Raw genomic sequence first — 23119 nt, forward strand, 5'->3', positions numbered from 1 at the left:
ATAATGTCAAAAATAATCATTTCAATACAGTCCAATGCACAAAAATGTGCTTCATGCTAGTTATTTTAAACTTAGTGTAGCTTTTTCTTGAATGAAGTGAGGATAGTAAACTAGTATTCTTGCTCTGACTTTGAACAGATATATATTCTCATATTATCTCATTTGTGTGCATGCTTTTAAAAAGAGGAGAAACTTTGCTTATTATATATTTATATATATCACTCTGTTTTTGCAATTTTTAATCTGCAAATACAAGTTAGAGTGTCCAGTTTTTTTCTGGTGAGTAAAGCAGAAACAACAGCTACAAATATCACTGCCTCATCTTCTATCATGGAATGGATCCCTGCGAGCCCTGCATGTTAAACTGATGGTCTTTTTGACCTGTAGTTGATGGTTCTATTTTGAAGTAAGACATTGCTGAATATACGAACGCATGGATATGCATATGTGCTAGTTTAGACCAAAAGTACAGCTTTAGATGGAGCACCGCCTTGGCCAGAAGCATTTAAGTTTTTGGACTGCACCAATCTGCATGACTGTTAGCCTTAGACGCATAGTATTAGGGCAGAGAACTGAAATGCATGTGTTATTAGTCTAAGCTTACATTTGTGCCACACAACTCTCTTATTCAATATTTTATGAATATATTTATATATATCCTTCCTATATTTCTGATCATTAATCTCCTACAGTAACATGTATTATGATGTTATCTTGACACCCTATCGTAACCATCATTTGTTGAATCTGTCTTTCTCAATAATAATATAAATTATGGATTTGTCAATGTATCATAAAGAAAAAAAAATTATTTCATCTGTCTTGATTATTTTGGGAAAAATTCCCTGTCACATTTTATAGAGACTGCTGTCTTTGGTAAGATAGATGTGGAGAAATCTGTCCATGATTTAAGTACTGGTTAAATGTATCAGTAGAGCAAAATTTAGCATCTTGTGACCAAAGCATTGTTTAGTGGAATCTGTCTGGATAAGATAGCCGCTGACATCCTTTGACCACCATATTGTCGTGGTCATTAACTCCAGAAGCCTTTTAGTTGTTAGTGTTAATCATTATTGGCAGACTATCCTAACAGTTTCTAGACTTTTCTCTTTTATATGCTGTCATTCCCCAATAAACTTTGCCATATAAAGTAAGAAATGTCAGATTGAATGAAGCCAGCTCATGAGCAGCTCATGAGTTATGGCCCTAGTACTAATTGAAGATAATTAAAGAATTAAGTGTTAGCGTTCTTTGTGAAATAGATTTAAGACATCATTAATGTTTTTGTTTCTAGACGGAATAGATTATTTTGTTTTGCATGTGCAAAAGTAGATATATTTTGGTTTGTGTAGCATTTTCGATGGTCTGCGGGCATTTGAGGAGGAAATGTCTGGTATTTGACATGACCAGTAACATCTGTAATTCTGCCTTCCACAGGTTCCGCCATGCCGTTGTCAGTGCTATGACTGGAAACAAGAAGATGAGGACAGGCAGTGGAAAAGCTTCAGCCAGATTTGCGGAAGTTGTCCAAACTGTTCAAAACATCAACATCAAGGGCAAGATGCCTACTGGTAGGTCAAGGAAGGATTTGTGTAAATGTGCCACAACTAGATACCAGATAAAAGTCATCAAGCTATCAGGATTTACAAAAATGCAATAAAACCATACTTTGTTATATGGCATTGTCTGATAATAACAGTACCACAAAATAATTAGGCTCAATAGGACCAGCAGGTGTGAATACATGAATTTTAAATACATATGTGCCCACCAAATAAGACCATGAATGTGTAAAATACAAGCGGGGCCTCGGTGGCCGAGTGGTTAAGGTGTCCCAACACTTTATCACTAGCCCTCCACCCCAGTGTTACGGGTTCCAAACCCATGTGGGGCAGTTGCCTGGTACTGACTGTAAGTCGATGGTTTTTCTCCGGGTACTCTGGATTTCCTCCACGTCCAAAACCTGGCTTTTTCTTAAATGACCTTGGCTGTTAGCGGTTATAGGACGTTAAAAAAATTTAATCAAAAGTGTAGAAAAGCACCTCATAATTGCTGTCTGATGGTTGTTGTTTTAACTGTTTCACCATTTTCTGTACTACATTGTTCTCCATAATCTTTACTATTTAAAAACAAGTTATTGATATACTGAAACAAAAAGTTGGTGTTCTTATTTAACCAAAATTGTTTTTCCATAAGTTAGTCTCTCATTTCTTGGGAATAGTAATGTACTCAGTGTGTCTACAATATAGCACTTTATAGCAGCAATTTGCTACTTTGTAATTGCTAATCAATTGTGAATTGTAGGTGAGCTTTTTGGAAAGTTTACCTTTGCCTCCGACCGTTATGCAGTACTGGAGAGCACAGGCACACTTGATGTGGATGTTCTGTTCCACAGGAATCTCCCGTAAGTACTAACAAACAAATATGTTTACATCTATACCGAAGATGAAGCTTTTAATGTGTACAAGAATCCATTAATCATTTTCAGATTGGTAACTTAAAAGATTCCTAACACAAAATATGGCATAAAATTGTACAGTCTCAGTTTATAATATCACAGTCAATTTACACATTCTTCAATCTGTTTTAGACTCAATTCTTTTAACCGAAATCTTTGCACATGTTCTAGCTAGATTGGGCCTCTCATCCTTATTGGTTGTCTGGTTGAATATCAAAATCATGGATTCTTAGGAAGATAATAAGTGTTTATGAGCCATCAACCATTTCCATGAGGGTTTGATGGATATTTATGTACAGGCGTGTGACATTATGTCTGTTTTTACACAGTTCTGACCAAGGGTAAGCCTAGACTTGGCACATCTAGATGCAAGATAGTCTATATTGTGTGCACTCCATCTGTCTTAGACATTTTTTTTATATTGTGTGTGCGTGTCAACTTATTTCTGTACATATAAAAGTCCGGGCATTTTTAGAGACACAAAAATGTCATTGTAGGAAAAGTTACAGAAATTAATTTTGTGTCATTGTGTGTTGAAGTTTTTAGGTCACCTGAGACAAAGTCTCAAGTGACCTATTCTAATCCCCTTTTGTCCGTCGTCGTGCATCGTCCGTCGTGCGTCCGTAAACAATTTACATTTTCGACTTCTTCTCCAAAACCCACAAACCAAATTCTATGAAATTTGGCAGGAAGCTTCTATGGCTAAAGGTCAACCAAAATTGTAAATTATATGGTCCCAACCCCCCAGGGGCCTGAGGGGCGGTGCCAAAAAGGGTCAAATTGACTAAAACTTCAAAAATCTTCTTCTCTACTCTCAGATATGCTGGAATCAAACACTCTTCAAAGATGGAAGGGTCTTAAGGTGCTTTACCAAAATTGTAAATTTCATGACCCAGGGGTTTCACGTTTGCCCCTGGGGAGGGGCTAAACTTTACTATAGTTTATATAGAGAAATCACATTTTTGACTTTAATTTATTTTATTTCTATAGGAATTCATTCTAATTTTGTAAACATTGTCAGCATGGAATGACAGTTTGATGGTATGCACATGTTGGCCCTGACTGACCGCCAGGGGCTGATGGGTGGGGCTAAAAAGGGCCAAATTGACTGAAATTTCAAAAATCTTCTTCTCTACTCTCAGATATGCTGGAATCAAACACTCTTCATAGATGGAAGGGTCTTAAGGTGCTTTACCAAAATTGTAAATTTCATGACCCAGGGGTTTCACGTTTGCCCCTGGGGAGGGGCTTAACTTTACTATAGTTTATATAGGGAAATAACATCTTTGACTTTTATTTGTTTTATTTCTTTTGGAATTCATTCTAATTTTGTAAAAATTGTCAGCAAGGGATGACAGTTTGATGGCATGTACATGTTGGCCCTGACTGACCCCCGGGGCTGATGGACGGGGCTAAAAAGGGTCAAATTGACTGAAATTTCAAAAATCTTCTTCTCAAGACTGAAATATGGTGGAATCAAATACTCTTTATAGTTTGATGGGTCTTATGGTGCTTTATTGAAATTTTAAATTTCATTACCCTGAGGTCACAAGTATGCCCCTGGGGAGGGGGTAAATTTTATTATAGTTTATATACAGAAATCACATTTTTGACTGATTTGTTTTGATTTCTATTGGAATTCATTCTCGTTAACATTTTCAGCATGGAATGAAAGTTTGATAATATGCATATGTTGGCCCTGACTGACCCCTATGGGCTGATGAGGGGGGGGGGGGGGGCAAAAAGGGTCAATTAAATAAACTGAAATATTTCAAATCTCAGGTGACCGTTAAGGCCCATGGGCCTCTTGTTTAGTAAAATGCCTGTACTGTTTTGCTTTGACTGAGATAGTATGTAGTTTATAATAATTTTATAATGTTTGATGTGTAAATCACTGTCTAGATAGAACACATGGTGGTCACATGTAAGGTTGTTGTGTTTTAACTGTAGGTATAGAGTTGGGTTCTTTGTATTACTGTTGTGTCTAAGATGACTACAAGTACATTTTGTTGTGTGTTTGTAGGAGACAGTAGATAGATAACATTACCATATTTCACCTGTAATAAATATAAGCATATTTTTTGATGATGTATTATAATAAAACAAGCATATTTATGGCCATGGTATTTGAAAAGTCTGTAATGATAATGACACGGAGGTCTGGGTAATGGGATGCATTACTGAGCATGGACTTATATTGCTGGTGCAAGATGGTAGATAGAACTGATTATAAATCTGAAGCCTAAAAATTTAAAACAACTAAGAAATTTATGAGAAAAAAGAAACTTTTCATGTGTGAAGTTGGATTTTTATAGTGAACAATATAGCAAGTACATGTAAAAAGGGCAAATGAAGAATGGCTAGATCTGCTGTGTGCAATAAACAACAATGTGTTGGTTATGCATGGAATCTGAAAACCTTAGCTGTCATGCGAGCATGCCTAATTGGTTTGGAAGTATGATGTTTTATTTTGTGCTAGTTACCTACCGGAGTCTATACAAAAGTTATTTTCCTGTTTTTGTTAAAGACCTACCTATTGCATGCTGTGATTTTTGAAATAGATACAAATAGTATATTGGAATTATAGTGAAACCTGACTTTACAGAAACTGTATGGGGTGGAATCCATTTGTCAGAAATGACAGTGCATCAGTAAAGTCATTGTCAGCAATGATGTTATGGAGTATGCCACCATTCTGCCACCATTCTTGTGGATATGGTCTGACATTACAGAAAATTGTTAGCTGGTCAGTAAAGTCAGGTTTCACGGTAGTAACAATTGTTACACAACTCGTAAACACTGATAATTGACTTCCTAGCATACAGAAGATATTCAATATCTTTTATAGAACAGATTCACAAATACAGTGCAATGTTCCATATCCAAACCCCACACAGTCAAATTTTGAAATATCCCAAATCCTTCTGCCTGACAATGTTACACATCACATATCCAAACATCTGCATGCTTCCCCTAAACTGATATGACAAACATGCGAAATAAATATGTGTGGGATGTATAAAATGATGCCAATTTCCACTGAATAATCTCCAGGCCTTGTACACAGCATCAAATCTGTATTCAGATCATATCTACACTATTAGATGAAATGTACCAAATTACAAGTCTATTATTCTGACATCTAGTAGATTAAGGACAAGAAATCATGGAGAAGCAAATGGATTTCCATGTCCTAGAGATGGTTCTAGGACTGGAGTCTACTGGTCTGGACAATGTAATTGTCCTGGTCCATATAAATAAAGTCTGATAGGAGGTAGTTGGATTAGGTGTTGGATCTGTTATGGGTCTAACTCACCGATTACTAGCCACACCTGATAAGGGAATCTATTTGAGAGTGTATGTTTGGCTGGGTAAAGAGCTCTTATTTCAGGCCAACACAAGTTCTATACCAGATAGTCATTTGAAATACATCCCAAAACAGCTAGTGGTTGGAGGCACTTCAGACTGAATTGATAATAAGCAGAAGTAGGATTCTATATCGTCTTGTTAACTTTTAACATTGACCTCCCTAAAATAGAGTCGAACCTGGATTTTGATGCACATTTATTCTGTACACACCAATCATACACAGATTGTCACACTTTCTTTGCTGAAGTCTATTGTTTTATATTGTTTATTTACTGTTCTTGTGCAGAAATTTCTTTTTATTTGCTGACAGATCGTATATTATGCCACTCCTCCAAAGAAAGCGCAGTGAAGCCGTTAATGTAGTACTAGGGTAATGGTTGTGGTGTGACACCACCAAACCTCACACTGCACACCCAAGTTGTTCAAAGTATAGTTAAGGTTGATGAACATTGAGATGTATCATAAAGTAGTCTGTAAATATAACTTACATATTATTTCAGTATAACCTGTTATACAAAGTTAATTCCATATTTGCTGAAAAAGAGAAATCCCAACAATTTCCATTCTGGATTGGGGAAAAAAATTCAACTGATTTGAATTCATGAAAAGTAAAGGTATAATTGAAAAGTTATATGAAACATTTCAAAGCTAAACTCTTCACATTAAAGCCTAGACTTTGAACAACTTTTTCACAGAATCTACTTCATTTATGTTATTCACTTTACATTCACGTTTTTTCGGACCACCCCTTGTGTTCAACACATCACATTGATGAAATAAGCATGCAGTTTTAAAGAATGAAAACTTTTCAGGATTTTTTTGGAAATTAAGTCATTGCATGGTTTCTGTTTGTGTTGACATTTAAAGTGTTGTTGTAGCACAGTCTGTTGATAAACATAAAATAGTCTTATCAATATTGGATTGTTCCTTCAAAAAGGCTCTAGCAGTAAGTACATTGGTAAATTTTAACTATCAAAATAATACGAGCATTAAGTAAATTGGTAAAAGTTACTATCAAAATATCACGAGCAGTAAGTAAATTGGTAAAAATTGCTATCAAAATATCACTAGAAGTAAAGTTATTGAATGATGGCTATATAACTTAAAATCACCAATTATTGGTTAATTGATAAAAGTTACTATATTGATTAACATCACTTTCAATAGGTTAATTGATGAAGGTCATGGTAATGAGGGGTAATAGGTATACTATGAGAATATAAATGTAGTTGATGATGAATGCACATGATTTTCTTTTTAAAGTATGAAATCTTGTCAGGAATGATAACTTACCACTTATGATCAAGAGAAGTTTTATAGCATAGTTACATTGTATTTCCTATAAACGTCTCTGTTTTTAAGTTATCTCGGTGATAAAAGTTATTGGTGACTGTACGATCCATCAATAAATCAATAAAAACAAATTATCTTGTATTTGATTGAGATATTGGCTGTAATGTGTTCTTGTGATAAGTCCTATAACGAAACATCATGGGGTCAAATCATTATGTCGTTGACACAGAAATAGTGTTTTTATGACGTTTCTTGATCAACAGGATTTTACCTTAGTGCTAAATAGATAAATTCATATAAGAGAAAAGGTTTACTTTTTGCACTTATGTATTATGGATTCCCTGTAAGTTGAAAGGACCTTGTCAGTCCAGACAAAAAGGACCTTGTCAGTCCAGACAAAAAGGACCTTGTTAGTCCAGATCGACATAAAGGACATTGTCAGTCCAGACAAAAAGGACCTTGTTAGTCCAGACAGAAGTGTTGTAGGTACTGTACCTCCCAGTAACATTTAAGCATTGATGTCATTTTTTTTAGTTTCATCGGGGTATGAAACAAATTTTGTTTGCAAACTTCTGTAAGAATCCGCGGGGTATGAAACAAATTTTGTTTGCAAACTGTATGAATCCGAAACGCGGATTCTTACAGAAGTTTGCAAACAAAATTTGTTTCATACCCCGATGAAACTAAAAAATAATTGACATCAACGCCTATAATCAATTTTTGAAAATGATTTTCTAATTCAAAACATGTTTTATGTACAATTTTACTGGTTTTAAATGGGATTCTTTTTCTCAAATCAATACGCAACGTCAATTGTCGTATTGTGACGTCACATTTTTCGCGCCATTCTCAGAATTTCTTTCATAGAAGAATGAAAAGAATTTTTCGACCAATCACATTTGAGTATTTACCATGAAAACAAAGAAAAATTAATTATGTGGCAATAAACTGAAAAAAAGAGGTCATCTAGCTGGTTTTTAGATAATGAAATATTCATGTTCAAACTAATAATATTAAATATAATACTTTGATAACATGCATGGCTTTTGCAGTTGAAGTGTTTTCGTATCTCTTGATAATTTATCTTTGATATTTTTCTGAATAATAAAAACTTAAAGATACATTGTAGAACATAAGATGTTACAGTGTTGTATCTTCTGTTGTTTACAGGAAACCTGGTGGCAAGAATCCAATTGCAGTAAGTAAATACACTGTCCTAATGTGAATGCTTTCATATGACTTTGAACAACGATTTTACTTGGTATTGTCTGATAATGGTATGTACAGGTTTTTTGAGACATTGATTTATGAATATGACAGTTAGTAACACAAAGTTCTCGGGCTTAATTTGGGAAGTCTCCTGTCGGTAATGGTGCAAAAGTGCTAATAACAACTGTCTAGACTCTGCACTTTATTGGCTTTGAAAAAGCAATTACCTTGCATTTGTCTTTTTCAACATATAATATGTTGTATGACAACTAAAGTGAAAGTAAGTGAAGCAGGTACATTTGATATGAAGGATGTACCAATAACATACACTTGTTTGGGACATTTTGATATGAAGGATGTACCAAAAACGTACACTTGTTTGTGAATTTTGATATGAAGGATTTACCAATAACATACACTTGTTTGTGACATTTTGATATGAAGGATGTACCAATAACTTGTTTGATGTTACAGAACGGAGATGCTGGAGCTGCCAAGGGCGGTAAGGTGGCCCCAGCCAGTGGGTCAGAGCAGGTATTTTCTGGAGATGTGACAGTAGAGTATGAGACCAGGGAGGGATCCGCTAAGGCTGGAAAAGACTTCAAGTACACACAGGGATTCCTCGTAAGTATACAAACATATTGAGGATTCCTCGTAAGTATATATTGAGAATTCCTCAAAATTCCTCAAAAGCACATTGAGGGAATACTTGTATAATTGATGTTTAAAACACATTGATTTCCTTAAAAAATACAGTATTATTTCTCAAAAGTATACATAAGTATTTCCTAAATATACACACAATTAAAGATGTAAACAGGTATCCCCTCAAAAATACAGTCAGCGATTCCAAAACAAAACATGCACAGGTATCTCCCCATAAGTACACCGATGGATTATTAAAATACAATAGCAAAAGTATCCTCCAAAGGGTATTCCCCAAAAGTACTTGGGAATTCCCTGTATGTAAATTTAATAGATCCTATCCTCCCTGCACACTTTATATATATAAATACATCGTGAATTGTTCATTAACTGTTGGGAGATATAATTATAATGTGTATTGTGATATGATTACAGACATTCAAGGAGAATGAGTTCCAAAAGTCCATTACCATTCCCGTCATCAATGACCAACAGTTCGAGAGTGATGTTGACTTTTATATCATTCTGAAAAACCCTAACAACGGCAGTAACATTGGGGATCCTAGCGTCACCAGAGTGACCATCGTGGACGATGATGGTATGCAGTCTGTAGTATTGTTTGTTGTATAATACATGATAGAGGTACCATGTACAGCAGAGCATGGTCAAATATACCAACCAAGTCTGATATATGCTGTCAACTTTCTAGATATGTGTATGCCCAATGCTGCACATAAAAAAAAATTAAGTTAAACACTTTTGTTTAGGCGTGTGAAAACCAGAACACTTACCTATGTTCATATCAATTTGCACCATATATTTTATTATCGAAGAGTTTATTTCAAAAATCATGTTTTAATCTTCTTAATTAGTTCATTTTAAGTTGTTTTTGTCCCATTGTATAATCTACCTGTGCTGTTAACAGAACCTGGAGAGTTTCTCTTTGAAAACCCTCACTGCTACGCTGACCTAAAGACAGGCAAAGTAAGCTGCCGAGTGATTCGGGAGCACGGCTTTGATGGCAAGGTCACTATGGAGTATTCCACCATGTAAGTTAAATAGAAAATAGAGAGTGAATAGTGATGTTTTTAATGTTATATCAATTGAAATATACATGTACATCTCTTTATTATCTTACACATTTAAGAAGAATAAATTGCAGTGTGCATGATTATGTCCGTCTTTCTCTAAGATGGCAGATATTGAGAATTGACAATCTTTTTAGCCCACCATCATCAGATGGTGGGCTATTCAAATCGCCCTGCGTCCGTGGTCCGTCGTCCGTCCGTCCCTCCGTCCGTAAACAATTCTTGTTATCGCTATTTCTGAGAAAGTACTGAAGGGATCTTTCTCAAATTTCATATGTAGGTTCCCCTTGGTGCCTAGTTATGCATATTGCGTTTTGAGACCAATCGGAAAACAATATGGCCGACAGGCAGCCATCTTGGATTTTGACAATTGAAGTTTGTTATCGCTATTTCTGAGAAAGTGCTGAAGGGATCTTTCTCAAATTTCATACGTAGGTTCCCCTTGGTGCCTAGTTATGCATATTGCGTTTTGAGACTAATCAGATAACAACATGGCCGACAGGCAGCCATCTTGGATTTTGACAATTGAAGTTTGTTATCGCTATTTCTGAGAAAGTGCTGAAGGGATCTTTTTCAAATTTCATATGAAGGTTTCCCTTGGTGCCTAGTTATGCATATTGCGATTTGAGACCAATCGGAAAACAACATGGCCGACAGGCAGCCATCTTTGATTTTGACAATTGAAGTTTGTTATCGCTATTTCTGAAAATGTACTGAAGGGATCTTTCTCAAATTTCATACGTAGGTTCCCCTTGGTGCCTAGTTATGCATATTGCGTTTTTAGACCAATCAGAAAACAACATGGCCGACAGGCAGCCATCTTGGATTTTGACAATTGAAGTTTGTTATCGCTATTTCTGAGAAAGTACTGAAGGGATCATTATCAAATTTCATATGTAGGTTCCCCTTAGGTGCCTAGTTATGCATATTGCGTTTTTAGACCAATCAGAAAACAACATGGCCGACAGGCAGCCATCTTGGATTTTGACAATTGAAGTTTGTTATCGCTATTTCTGAGAAAGTCCTGAAGGGATCATTCTCAAATTTCATATGTAGGTTCCCCTTGGTGCCTTGTTATGCATATTGCCTTTTGAGACCAATCGGAAAACAACATGGCTGACAGGCAGCCATCTTGGATTTTGACAATTGAAGTTTGTTCTCGCTATTTCTGAGAAAGTACTGAAGGGATCTTTCTCAAATTTCATATGTAGGCCCCCTTGGTGCCTAGTTATGCATATTGCGTTTTGAGATCAATTCGGAAAACAACATGGCCGACAGGCAGCCATCTTGGATTTTGACAATTGAAGTTTGTTATCGCTATTTCTGAGAAAGTACTGAAGGGATCTTTCTCAAATTTCATATGTAGGCCCCCTTGGTGCCTAGTTATGCATATTGCGTTTTGAGATCAATCGGAAAACAACATGGCCGACAGGCAGCCATCTTGGATTTTGACAATTGAAGTTTGTTATCGCTATTTCTGAGAAAGTGCTGAAGGGATCTTTCTTAAATTTCATATGAAGGTTTCCCTTGGTGCCTAGTTATGCATATTGCGATTTGAGACCAATCGGAAAACAACATTGCCGACAGACCGCCATCTTGGATTTTGACAATTGAAGTTTAATTGTTATCTCTATTTCTCAAAGTACTGAATGGATCTTTCTCAAATTTCATAAGTAGGTTCCCCTTGGTTCCTTGTATTGCATTTTTGGACCAGTCTGTCCTGAAAACAACCTGGCAAACAAACAGCCATTATCGTTAAATCTCAACTTTCTTATATAGCTAGGATTCCCTTGTTTGAAAAGTACTGGAGGGATGTCTCGATTTGCACAGATTAGTAAAATGAAGGGAAAAGTAGAGAAAAGATCAATCTGACATGGAACCTATGAAGATCATTCAATGGTGGGCACCAAGATCCCTCTGGGATCTCTTGTTTCTATAGAAAAAAAACTTTAAAACAGATCTACCTGTACAATTTGCCCACCCCCAACTTTAAACTTTATTTCAGTACAAAAAACTGGTCAAATTACACGTTTTTTTACAGTAATTCTAAAAATGAAATACTGAACTTTCCAGACTGATGAGGTTGGATTGTACACCAAAACACTCTGAACCAAATTGTTCACCTACAGATTACTGTAGAACTAACTAATATTTTGTAATTACACTGTACATGCTATAGAAATTATACAAATTTGTTACTTGCAGTGATGGGACAGCATCTGGGGGCAAGGATATCGGCCCCAATGTCGATTATGTCCACACAGAAGGTATTTTGACCTTCACTCATGCGGAGACCAGCAAAACAATTGACATCAACATCAAAAAGGATGCTAAGGTAACCTTGATTATAAGTAGTCCTAAGTGAGTGAAGTAAACATTACTCGTATAGTTTACATTTGTTGTCTTATCGACTACTACCATAACTTTTACATGATTCTGTCAGTTTTGCTTTCTTTGAAGTAACCTTCAAGGTCATCTCGAAGCAGCACCTTTGTTAGGGTACAAAACATGAAATTAATTCACCAGAAGTGTTTTGTTACCATATGCACACCCCATCTAAACAATGATATGTAACATTGTTTATTAGATCAGTCAAACAATAGGGCTATCACTATATTAACAGAACAGGATTTGCTTTTCAATTGATTTTAGAAGAAATATTTATAAACATTATAATAAAGATTGTACATGAAACGGAAGGTTTCCCATCAAATAAAGGCTGTATAACATGTTTCAGATGGCTGATGATGAGGTGATTACATAACATCAATATCATTTGACAGGCCAATAAAAATGTGGCTTTGATCAGGCTACTTTCCAGCTTATATCCACTCACTATTATAACACTAAAACCTGCCTACAAAACTGTACCCGTTGTAGGAGAAAGCCTTGCCTGTACTCAATCCCCTACTGTATTAAAGACCTATATTCCTAAACAATTAGTTTTGAGATAGTTACCAGTAGTTATGTAACTGGCACTGGTTTCACCCCAATGTTATGAAAGTCTAGATATCTTTTTACAATGCAAATGATTTAGCACATAGTACACGGTCACAACTATATTTACCTATAGTCATTTTTCAGAAGTGGTCAAGTATGACAACAGACTTTAAACTTGGATCATCTAAATCTTCTATGGTGTGAATGTCTATTAAATCTGTTGAGAGGTCCATCAGATATCTTATACTTTAATGTACACAAGTTTTGTGCTATATAGACAAATGCACAGACTGACTTGCGAGTTGCACAGGCATGCATACCTTTGAAGCAATTACTATATATATATAACCCCAACCCCCACTTCCTACCCGCTCTGCCCCTTTTAGCAAGCCTGGGTATAATATGGTAAACATGATGATGCACTTAATGCTTCAACAGAAACCTAAATACATTACTGATTTGCGAAAAGATGTTTAGTGAATTAAACTTCAATATGAGACACAAAGATGTAACAAATAAACTGCATGTATTACTTAATCATCGTTAGTACATAGCTGTTTAGAATTTAATATTATAAACTATTCAAACATTTAGTAACTATAGATATTTAACAATATCTTACAATGTTAATGAAATGTCTGTGGGAAAATTATATAGTTGTTAGAGATGTAGCTCCCTTCACTATATGATACCAGTTATAGGAAAATGTAGATTACGAACCTTAATTTAGAATATAGCTTAGTCTTGATAACTAAGATACACTTTTGGATTGTTTCAAACATGCCAATTACTTATCAATTTCATATCTTTTTGTTTTACCTTGTAAACAATCATTTTAAATATAATATCAAGTGCAAAGTGTCAGAAAAAAATTCATGCAACTTATTATATTTTAAGTTAACAATATAAAGGATATATTGTTTTCCAGTAAACCTGTTACTTTTGTATGACAAATTTAATAAAAGATTATTTTTGAAATTTTGATATTGAACTTTGACAGAACTTTGATTTTGCAGATGTTGTAAGTGCATCATAAAAGGGTAAGAATCTGCCTCAAATAGGAGCTACACAAATGTTTGATTGCTAGTTACATATACTCGGCTATCAGATTGGCTATGTATACTGCAGTGTTGCTTTGCTGTAGACACTCTTGCACCTTTATCAACTGTCCCAATCTAATTCAGCACTCTGTTTCTAGGGCTCCAAAAACTTCATTATTGCCATAAAGAACCCCAGTCTGGGAGCCAAGATAGGGCAAAGGAGTGCCACTGTGTGTCACATCAATAAAGGTATATATATAGCTATCTGTTACGGGATAATTTCAAATTAAGATTCGCCAAAAATCGCAGATAAAGTGACTGAAAGCTGGATATAGCACCTCTTAGTATAAAGTGGATGTCATTCAAAATAATGAACCCTGTTCAGGTCAAATACAGTTTCCGTTTCCACCATGCCAGAAAAAATATATGCCTGGTATTAGAAGCAGCTAAAGAGATGCTAGTAAATCTTTATATGATTGCATGAAGAGAATATGAATTTCAAGACTATCTTACAAGTTTTTACTATTCTGCTGAACAGAATCCGTGGATGACCGAATTGCGGATGTCATTAATGCAGAGGCAGAGGAGGAGGAGGAAGACGTCAGCTGGGGAGCTCAGTTCGTCAGGTATATAACCTGCATAATAGAAAAAATATATAACCTTCACCTTTCATACTGTTGTTCAAATAATGAAATATTCAGCAAAGACTTATGATTTTTTGTATGAAGATACAATTCATACAGTGTTTTCAGTACAAAAGAAGAGAACTCTTATTATGTCAGCTTAGGTTTGACAGGTTGTGTTGTATTTCAGTGCTCTCACGATTGAAGGATCAACTGATGAGGAAGGAAATAATGTTAATCCATCCTGGGTCGACTACTTGTTACATTTCCTCACCATTCTGTGGAAGGTGATTGGTGCATGTGTCCCTCCAACGTAAGCATACCTCCTGAGTTCTTTTCATGTAAATAAACAGCATTACCCCATTCTACCACGACCTTTTGTGCCAATTCCAGTGGTATAACAGGGATTGCCTGTCTCTCTTGATAACAGGTACAAATCTTGTCATAGAAATAAAGAATCTAGCCGCTCTTTGAAATTTTGACAGTTGATAAATGGATGCCTATATTGCATTTTTTAAACAAATCATGTAAATCTTGATATCTCTTCACTGAAAAAATGGCCATGTATGTGTTGATTTTTGAGGACCCAATCCAGAACACCAAACTTACATTGTGTGCTTGTTACAGGAAATACCTTGGAGCCTGGCCCACTTTTGTCCTTTCCCTCCTCTACATTGGAGCTCTCACGTTTCTGGTTGAACAGGTAAAGTTTAATCGCCTTGCATATTAAGGTCTTAAAAAGAACCAAAAATCCAATAAGTTTAAAAGAAGAAGAGGTTAAAACATGTTGTTTCTATGTATTAGCTTCAATGACCAATAATATAGTCCGGTGTCTTGTTGGAGATAAACCAATGAAATTATTTACAATCTGTATTGAACAGCTTGGGCATCTGATTGGCTGTGTGGTTGGTCTAAAGACAAGTGTAACTGGTATCACCATCATTGCCCTGGGGACGAGCTTGCCAGATACGTTCGCCAGCCGTACTGCAGCCAGACAGGACGAGCATGCAGACGCAGCCATCGGCAATGTGACAGGTAAGACACTGATAACCAAATGATACAATGATTTATTTATTACCTATTGTAGCTGTAAGGAGCATCTGTGAATTAAGTACCCTTTTGTCTCATCAAGACAGTGTCAGTGCTAAATAAAACACAAAAGATCCTGATAGAAAATCCTCATATTTTTAACATTGACCTTTTTATTGTCGCATGGATTTCCATTTGATGGTGACTTCAGTAAGCGACGATCCCTCCTTTTGGTTCTCTGTATAAATGCCTGACATGGAATTTGTACAGCCTCATGGCAGTAAGTGATTTGGCTCTTGCAAAGACACATATACACTTGGGTAGGCAAAGCTATCATTCCTGGCTTTGGGAGTAGGTTGAGCCTGATTTATGGCTAATGGATGCCACACAAGGTTAGAGCCTTTCCGTTCATCGTACTTGGGCGACTCTCTGAAGAGCTTGAGGATGGGAACTGAAAAATAAAACAGTAATTAACTCCATACGTAAGCTGTAGTCAGAACGGGTCATTGGGAGCACTGCCTGTGTTGCAGGTAGCATTGTTAGCCATTGTTCCATTCAGTCTTTTTCCATTTTTGAATCTTGACCGCTCCTCCTTTGAACCGACTCTATTGAGTCGTCTTTTCATAAGAAGTGAAAGAGTTTTGGTTTCTTAATTCTAAGTAAAGAAGTTATAGTGCTAGACCAGCTCTTCATAGACGTCGCTATCTCCAAAAAAAGAAAGCCAATGCATTTATAACAATGTCTGTATGCCGTATATTATGGTCATGAGAACACGACAATTGTTATAAGAGCAAAAATACTTAGAGCAAGAATGCTTCTGGTTGCGAGCAATGAGGAATTTATTCCCTGGTCGGTCTAAATTCTTAACCATGCTGGCTAAAACTCTGTACTGCTTCTTAATCTTCTGGTTAAAAGGGTTTCGATCAGCCTTCTTAGTGCTTGAAGCTCTGTCAATTAAATAGAATTCGTCAGTTCTGTTTCAGGACTATGAACACATCCCTTGAGATGGTCCACCTACTTGCTTGAATGTGACCAAATAGGCCACTTAGCAAGTGATTGCTGATTCCCTTTTGTCTAATACGACTACCTCCTATCTACTGATATTGGTGTTGGCTCTGTTATGCGATAGTTAGTGCCATTGCTGATGTGACTTTGGAAAGGCTCTTTTATTCTCTTCCTTGACTTACGTATTTTATTAATACATGCATTTGCCAGCACTTTTTTTCTTTAGTTTCTTTAATCCATTTCATCTTTGATGCATTTTCCTAAAGTTACTTTCATTTTAGATTATTTTACAAAGGCATCTAGCCATAGAGGTAGCAATGCATATATACAGTGTTCTTACATGTGGATGCACGATTGGTGTCTTCAGTGAACATTGTATATAATTTATGTTTTTATTACAGGTAGTAACAGTGTGAACGTATTCTTGGGGTTAGGGTTACCCTGGGTCCTCAGCACTTCCTACGGGCTGGCGACGGGCACAGAATACAAGGTGCCATCTGGTAACCTCACCCAGAGTGTCATCATCTTCACTATACTTGGCTTTCTGTGTATCATTCTCCTGATACTCAGGAGAAAGGTTGGTATAGAACTTGTGACTGATTTCTACCTCTTAATGCAAAATATATTCAAGATATTTCACATGATTTGTCACGACATATTTTTAAATATTTGCCCTCATATACGCAACGTTTGGTGTCGTTATTCTCAATTTTAATAAGTTGTATGCCAGCATTACAATAATGGTGTTTCATATATTACATTCTATATTGAAAGTCATAACCATGGTATCTTACGTTGCAGTTCGTGGGTGGAGAACTTGGAGGATCCAACGTGTACGTCAAGTGGGGAACTAGTATACTGTTGTTAGTATTCTGGTGTATCTACATCCTACTTTCCAGTCTCAAAGCATATGACATTATTACACTATAGGCCCTTCCAGCACATCGTAACAGATTTTAGCGGGACAGTTGTAAGAAGGCATGGATGCTACCTCTCCCCGAAGGGGGACATATATTACCTGGATATTAACTGGGAGACAATGGTACTTATGGTAGCTACTGAGGATCTCTGTGAAAACTGACACTATAGGATATTAATTTGATCATAATTCTTGTTAAACTCAACACGTTCCAAAACCTATTCAGATTCCGTATCGGTTGAAGGTCTCCCCATGGAGCCGGGAATTGTGACGTCAACATTGGTGGAAGGGGAATAACTCCTACTCACTGGACATCACTTAGGAAATGTACTCTTGAAACTGCACCTTGATTTAACTAGATTGTATTGTGAATTTGCTGCTGGTTTGTAGTTGAGATATTTCCTGTTGTGGAGTCAACTGAGATACGTTACTTTATAAACCATTGGTGATAAATTATGGAAAGTGTCGCTTACCCTGTAACATTGAAAAGGAGATGGGTGTGCGAGTCTGTGCCAAACGTCTAGCCTTTGTATGTGCTGGTGGACAAGTTTGGGAGAAAAGTGTATTATATTTAACAACATTGTCCAGACTCCATCTGCATTTAGTGCTTTACAAATACACAAGTGAATGTATATACTCAGACGGCATTGGACATATTGAAGATGGAGCATAATGGCCGTTTCTAGATTATTGTTATATTTTGAAGTTTATGCAAATGTTCTGCTTCATACCTTCCTTATCAGGTTAAGAGTACTTGTTACAAGAGCTCCTGTAGCTGTGGTAACAAATGTATAGTGTTTAGTTGATAGATTCAACGATGAGGATGAATACCATCATCTGTTAAAATCGTTACTAGTTGTTGAGAAATGCAAGTGCTATTTGTGCGTGTTCTTTTGAATCTTATTTATGTACAATTCCAAGTATTTCAATATGTATATAAATGTAAATATGTCCCCAAAATAATTATATTGGAACCTCTTCATGAGCTGTTGAAAAATAGTCAGACATATTGTTGACACTTTGAAGGGTGATCCAGGTGCAAATTTATCAGGTTACCGAAATGGCCGTATCATATTTCAGATATCTGCTTTTAGCGAACAACCATCAGCAAGATCATGTGTAAATACCACACTTCCATTAATTATACAATATGGCATCTCATAGGCTACATAAAAATGTCAAATTGCAAATCCTGACATGCTTTGATTGCCAATTCTGAAACCTGAAAAATATGTATCTACTTCATTCTTTGCATTGGTATGTATAATACGATACTTACGTATTTTATTATGGTAAATACAGGTATATAGTATTTATATATAAAATATCCAACGAGTGATTGGTGATCGATGCCGATTCGTTCGTGTCCTAGTGCATGAGAATATTCTGATGCATTCTCAAATATAATCTTTGAAAATCAGCGCGTAAATTTGTTTATTCGAAAAGCGCACGAAGTCAGATATAACTCCTTACCATTTCCCATGTTAGATTTTTATGCTTTAACCTGTTGATTTTTTTTTTTTTTTTTTGTAATAAGACTTCTTGAGCATAATGTGTATCAATACAAGCTCGACACTAAAATGATGGTTACCTCGCTCTATGAGATATATTGTTATAAATATTATGCCTGTATTTACACACACATATAATATAAACACCCGTGTATATATATGATACACATCAAAGTCCAACTGTGATAACCTGTTTATTTTTGTATACCGTGTTTTCTACTGGTTTTTGTGTTTGAGGTGTGATGTAAATATATCAAAAGTAACCAAGCTATTTTTTCTTTTCAGTTGATTGCTAATATTTATTGAGAACAAGAGTTTATTAAAATGGTTATTTAATATTTATATGAATAATAAGATTTGTTTTTATTTGCAGATGTGTTACTGAATATTCTAATTCTGCAAAGCAGTATTGCTTAGATGTTATTTATTAGAAGATTTTTGTATTGGTTTTTTGCATTCACACATTTGTTATAACAGTTACTCTCCTTGATTGAGAAAGAATTATATTCAAAATGGCATAATTTAATGTTAATGGAGATTATTTGTCAATCAAAAATCATAATGGGGCATTGTCAATGTGCTCCCCTCTTTAACCGTTAGTTTTCATTTCTTTTCTGTGTGCTAGTCAACACTCAAAGACATGTAGAATCTAGTTACTCACATCAGCTGGGTTAAAACAACGCTGAAACATAACACCAGAACTTGGTCTGTTGAATTCGGCCGATTTAGAAACTGTTTAGAGATTGTAGTTATTCATTGTATTTTCACCAAACTTTTTTTCGAAAAAAAATATGATATTGCACACAGTTATGGTTTAATGGTGTGCTTTGGGATAAAGCTAATACATTTATGTTGATCAGACGGCATCTGTATGATCCCATTTCTAAGTAACTATAAACTTACAATTCATAGGTTTTCTTCTGTCAGGGAATGCTAAATTATTAGTGTGAAACAACTAGTGCTAAGAAAATGTGAATTCATATCAGAATGGTTAAGTTTATGAATTTTGTTTTGTTTGTGTACAGCAAGCCATTCAACGACAGACTGGCTCTCTGGTAGAAGGACCAATATGGTTGTTGCAGTGTCCGGGTGGTTTTAGTTTTATTTATTTGATTCTATCATAAGGCTACATGTAGTTTGTGTTTTTTTTAGCTAGTGTCTAATGTTGCAACAACATAACGACCAGGCTTGCTCTGTTGGGAAATCCACGTAAGAAATACTGCAACAAGATATTCATAAGCCAAAGAACTCTCATAGTGTAATATTGATGCAAATATTTTGATTCGTTTTTTTACTTTGCAAATTTGTCATTTCTCGTCCAAGTTTGTCACTATTAACCCCATTCTACGTTTTTGCCAAAGATTTGTTGGTTGGTATCTATTTTACTATAAACAGTTTTTGGGAAGAGTTTACCAGAAATGTCTGATAGTGGTGATGTATGTTGAGGTCACACTACCCATGATCATGAAGTGAACCTGTGCTTGTCAATCTCAGATTATTTAAGAAACTTAGTACAAGTGTGAAAGTAGTTTTCTGCATAACATGTATAAATACCCTTTTTCTTACATGAACTATTTTGTTCAATATTTGGTTTAGTCGACATTTAATTTTGAACACCATTGCATAGCACGTAAAGTCTGTCTATGACCGAAAGTTATGAGTCCTCCTTAAGGTTGTGAACTCACTACTTACTGAGATGGACAACCGGTGTAAAAAATAAAACTTCATTAGAAATAACTCCCATCTGTAACTATTACTACCGAACGAAGGGGTAGGTTTTTTTTCATATAGATCGAAAATATAAGCAGTGAACAACTTATCATATTTTTTTTATATATTTTTTTTTTCAGTTTGAATGATAAAATGATAACAGATATGAACTTATCTCAGAGATGTTGTGTTGAGATGCTGGGCATCCTTGGTTATGTTTGAATTTAGTCACCTAAGCGAGCACTACAATAGGGGTATCTCCATGTAAGATATTTACCATTTTCCGTATACAGTACGTTTTACAACTAAACCAAATGGCAATTTCTCTGCAATTTCCACCTTTTATCATAACATATACGCTTTGGAATGGAGGTCTAGATCATGCTGCTCCTGCTTGTAGTATCAATCTCGAGACAAATTATATGCGTCTTTTGAAGAAAAAAAAAGTTGTTATATTAGACCATTGGTATAACCTTTTAAAACATTTTGGAGAGCTATAAGTGATTAGAATGTTGCAGGAAATAAAGAACAGTATCGACTATTTACCTGTTAGTAAAGTATATAAGGGTTAACAACACCTGACAGGTAAAGCATCACCTAAAGCAGTATTTATAAACACGTCGGGTGTTCCTTTCCACATCACTGATTACAACCCATGTTTTACATGTATTTGTTCTGTGTTTGTATGAAATAAAAAGTTTGAAACCAAAATTTTTTTTTTATATATATATATATGTGTGTGATGCAAGTGGCCCAAAGCATGCCAAAAAGCATGCCCAAAGCAGAATGTTTTGAACAAATTTAGTCTTAAAAATATAGTAAAACGGAAGCTTTTCGAAGATATCTCATTTTGATATGGAAATAATATCAATCTCCAAGTACGTTTAAGATTAATATTACATATCCATGGATTATGAACTAACTTGTGAATCCATACATGCACAACTGACCCCTGGGATTCACCCAGTTAATATTCAACAAGTAACTACGATATAGGACCAAAAAGGACAATACTAGTTACATTTAAGATACTTTGAATTATTGATAATATCAGTACCGTGGTTCTAGGATAATCCACTGGACGATAGCAAATTTATACGTCTTAAATAAAATGTGTTTTTCAGACGATAATTTTGAGCGACTATACATATACCCTAAACTTACCTAGAGATTTCAAGTTTTAATTTACCCTTGGCTGGTTTTAGTGGAGAAGAGGGAAACAGTTACAGGAAAAGGACTAATCTTCCATGGAAGAATTATTAGTGGCGCATAAGCACTACACGCAATTGCGATGTAATTAAAAAAACGTTATTTATTTCCAATAATCACGTTCGATCTCAAAATGGCAACTCGGAAATACATTAACTAGAACCGATCTGATCAAAATCGGCTATTTTATATTTTATATATTTAGTTAAATGCCTAGTTTGGTACTTACCTTATCAATGTTGATACTTTACAGACATGTCAATTGTAGTATGTGACTTCGTTCTTTTGGAACCAGAAATCTGCAATAAGAGAACAATTTGAAGGAAGTTAGAAATAAATGATTAATGTGCACTGTAGGACACGAACGATGTACATGTAGGTAAGCAGAACCCTCGTCAAATAAATGTTAGATTACAGCAGATTTGCGTTACCAACGATTTTGGTAACGCAAAGAAATAAAAAAAATGTGAAATTAATTTCAATTTTACAACAAATATGATGTTTTAAGTATGTAAAAGCAATACACATTTACAAAATCTTTGCTATAATGTTAGCGAGCTGCAGGGAACCTACCAAAATAAATTTATTAACGAAACTATCAGTATTTACTGATATTTCAAAACTATCTTAACTACAGAAAATATTTATACACAACATACTAGAAAAGACAGATAAAATTCAAATATGATTTATTGATTTAGATTCCTCAGCAACATGAATGACAACCTTAAATTTGGCTCTTCTTGGGGGCTACTCACCATGTTGTATACATTTACTTAAATATAACCATAACTTCATATTAAAAACACATGATCCAATTAATTAATTTTGATATAACCTGTAAAGGTAGTTATTATCTGAATGGGGGAAAAAATTCCCTGGAATTCTAATGGCCAAACGAATGATTTGTGCTCTGTGTATAGCAATAATGAATGAGAGCCCCCGATAACTAAATACTAGTATATTTGTATGATGATAAGAGAGGTAACTCTTGTGATCTTCGTCTACATTAGTCGTGGACCTGTTCCAGTCATCAAGTTTGCTGTCAGCAGTCACAAGACTGTCGTAATA

The 23119-nt window shown here is 35.4% G+C and overlaps 1 protein-coding gene across 1 annotated transcript in view; it reads left to right on the top strand.

Moving 5' to 3' along the window:
- LOC117334499 (sodium/calcium exchanger 1-like) overlaps positions 1 to 21550 on the top strand; it is a 185966-nt gene extending 164416 nt beyond the window's left edge. Inside the window, exons 12-27 of the mRNA XM_033894155.1 lie at positions 1438 to 1571; positions 2305 to 2404; positions 6138 to 6197; positions 8291 to 8318; positions 8804 to 8953; positions 9410 to 9572; positions 9900 to 10023; positions 12268 to 12397; positions 12800 to 12814; positions 14201 to 14291; positions 14581 to 14668; positions 14856 to 14978; positions 15293 to 15368; positions 15547 to 15700; positions 17101 to 17276; positions 17501 to 21550. Of these exons, the coding sequence (XP_033750046.1) occupies positions 1438 to 1571; positions 2305 to 2404; positions 6138 to 6197; positions 8291 to 8318; positions 8804 to 8953; positions 9410 to 9572; positions 9900 to 10023; positions 12268 to 12397; positions 12800 to 12814; positions 14201 to 14291; positions 14581 to 14668; positions 14856 to 14978; positions 15293 to 15368; positions 15547 to 15700; positions 17101 to 17276; positions 17501 to 17629 (1741 nt within the window). The 3' untranslated portion in view covers positions 17630 to 21550. The remainder of the gene's footprint in view (positions 1 to 1437; positions 1572 to 2304; positions 2405 to 6137; positions 6198 to 8290; positions 8319 to 8803; positions 8954 to 9409; positions 9573 to 9899; positions 10024 to 12267; positions 12398 to 12799; positions 12815 to 14200; positions 14292 to 14580; positions 14669 to 14855; positions 14979 to 15292; positions 15369 to 15546; positions 15701 to 17100; positions 17277 to 17500) is intronic.
- The last annotated feature ends 1569 nt before the right edge of the window (positions 21551 to 23119 follow it).

This window comes from Pecten maximus, chromosome 9 (assembly GCF_902652985.1).
Source record: "Pecten maximus chromosome 9, xPecMax1.1, whole genome shotgun sequence".
NCBI classification, from domain to species: domain Eukaryota; kingdom Metazoa; phylum Mollusca; class Bivalvia; order Pectinida; family Pectinidae; genus Pecten; species Pecten maximus.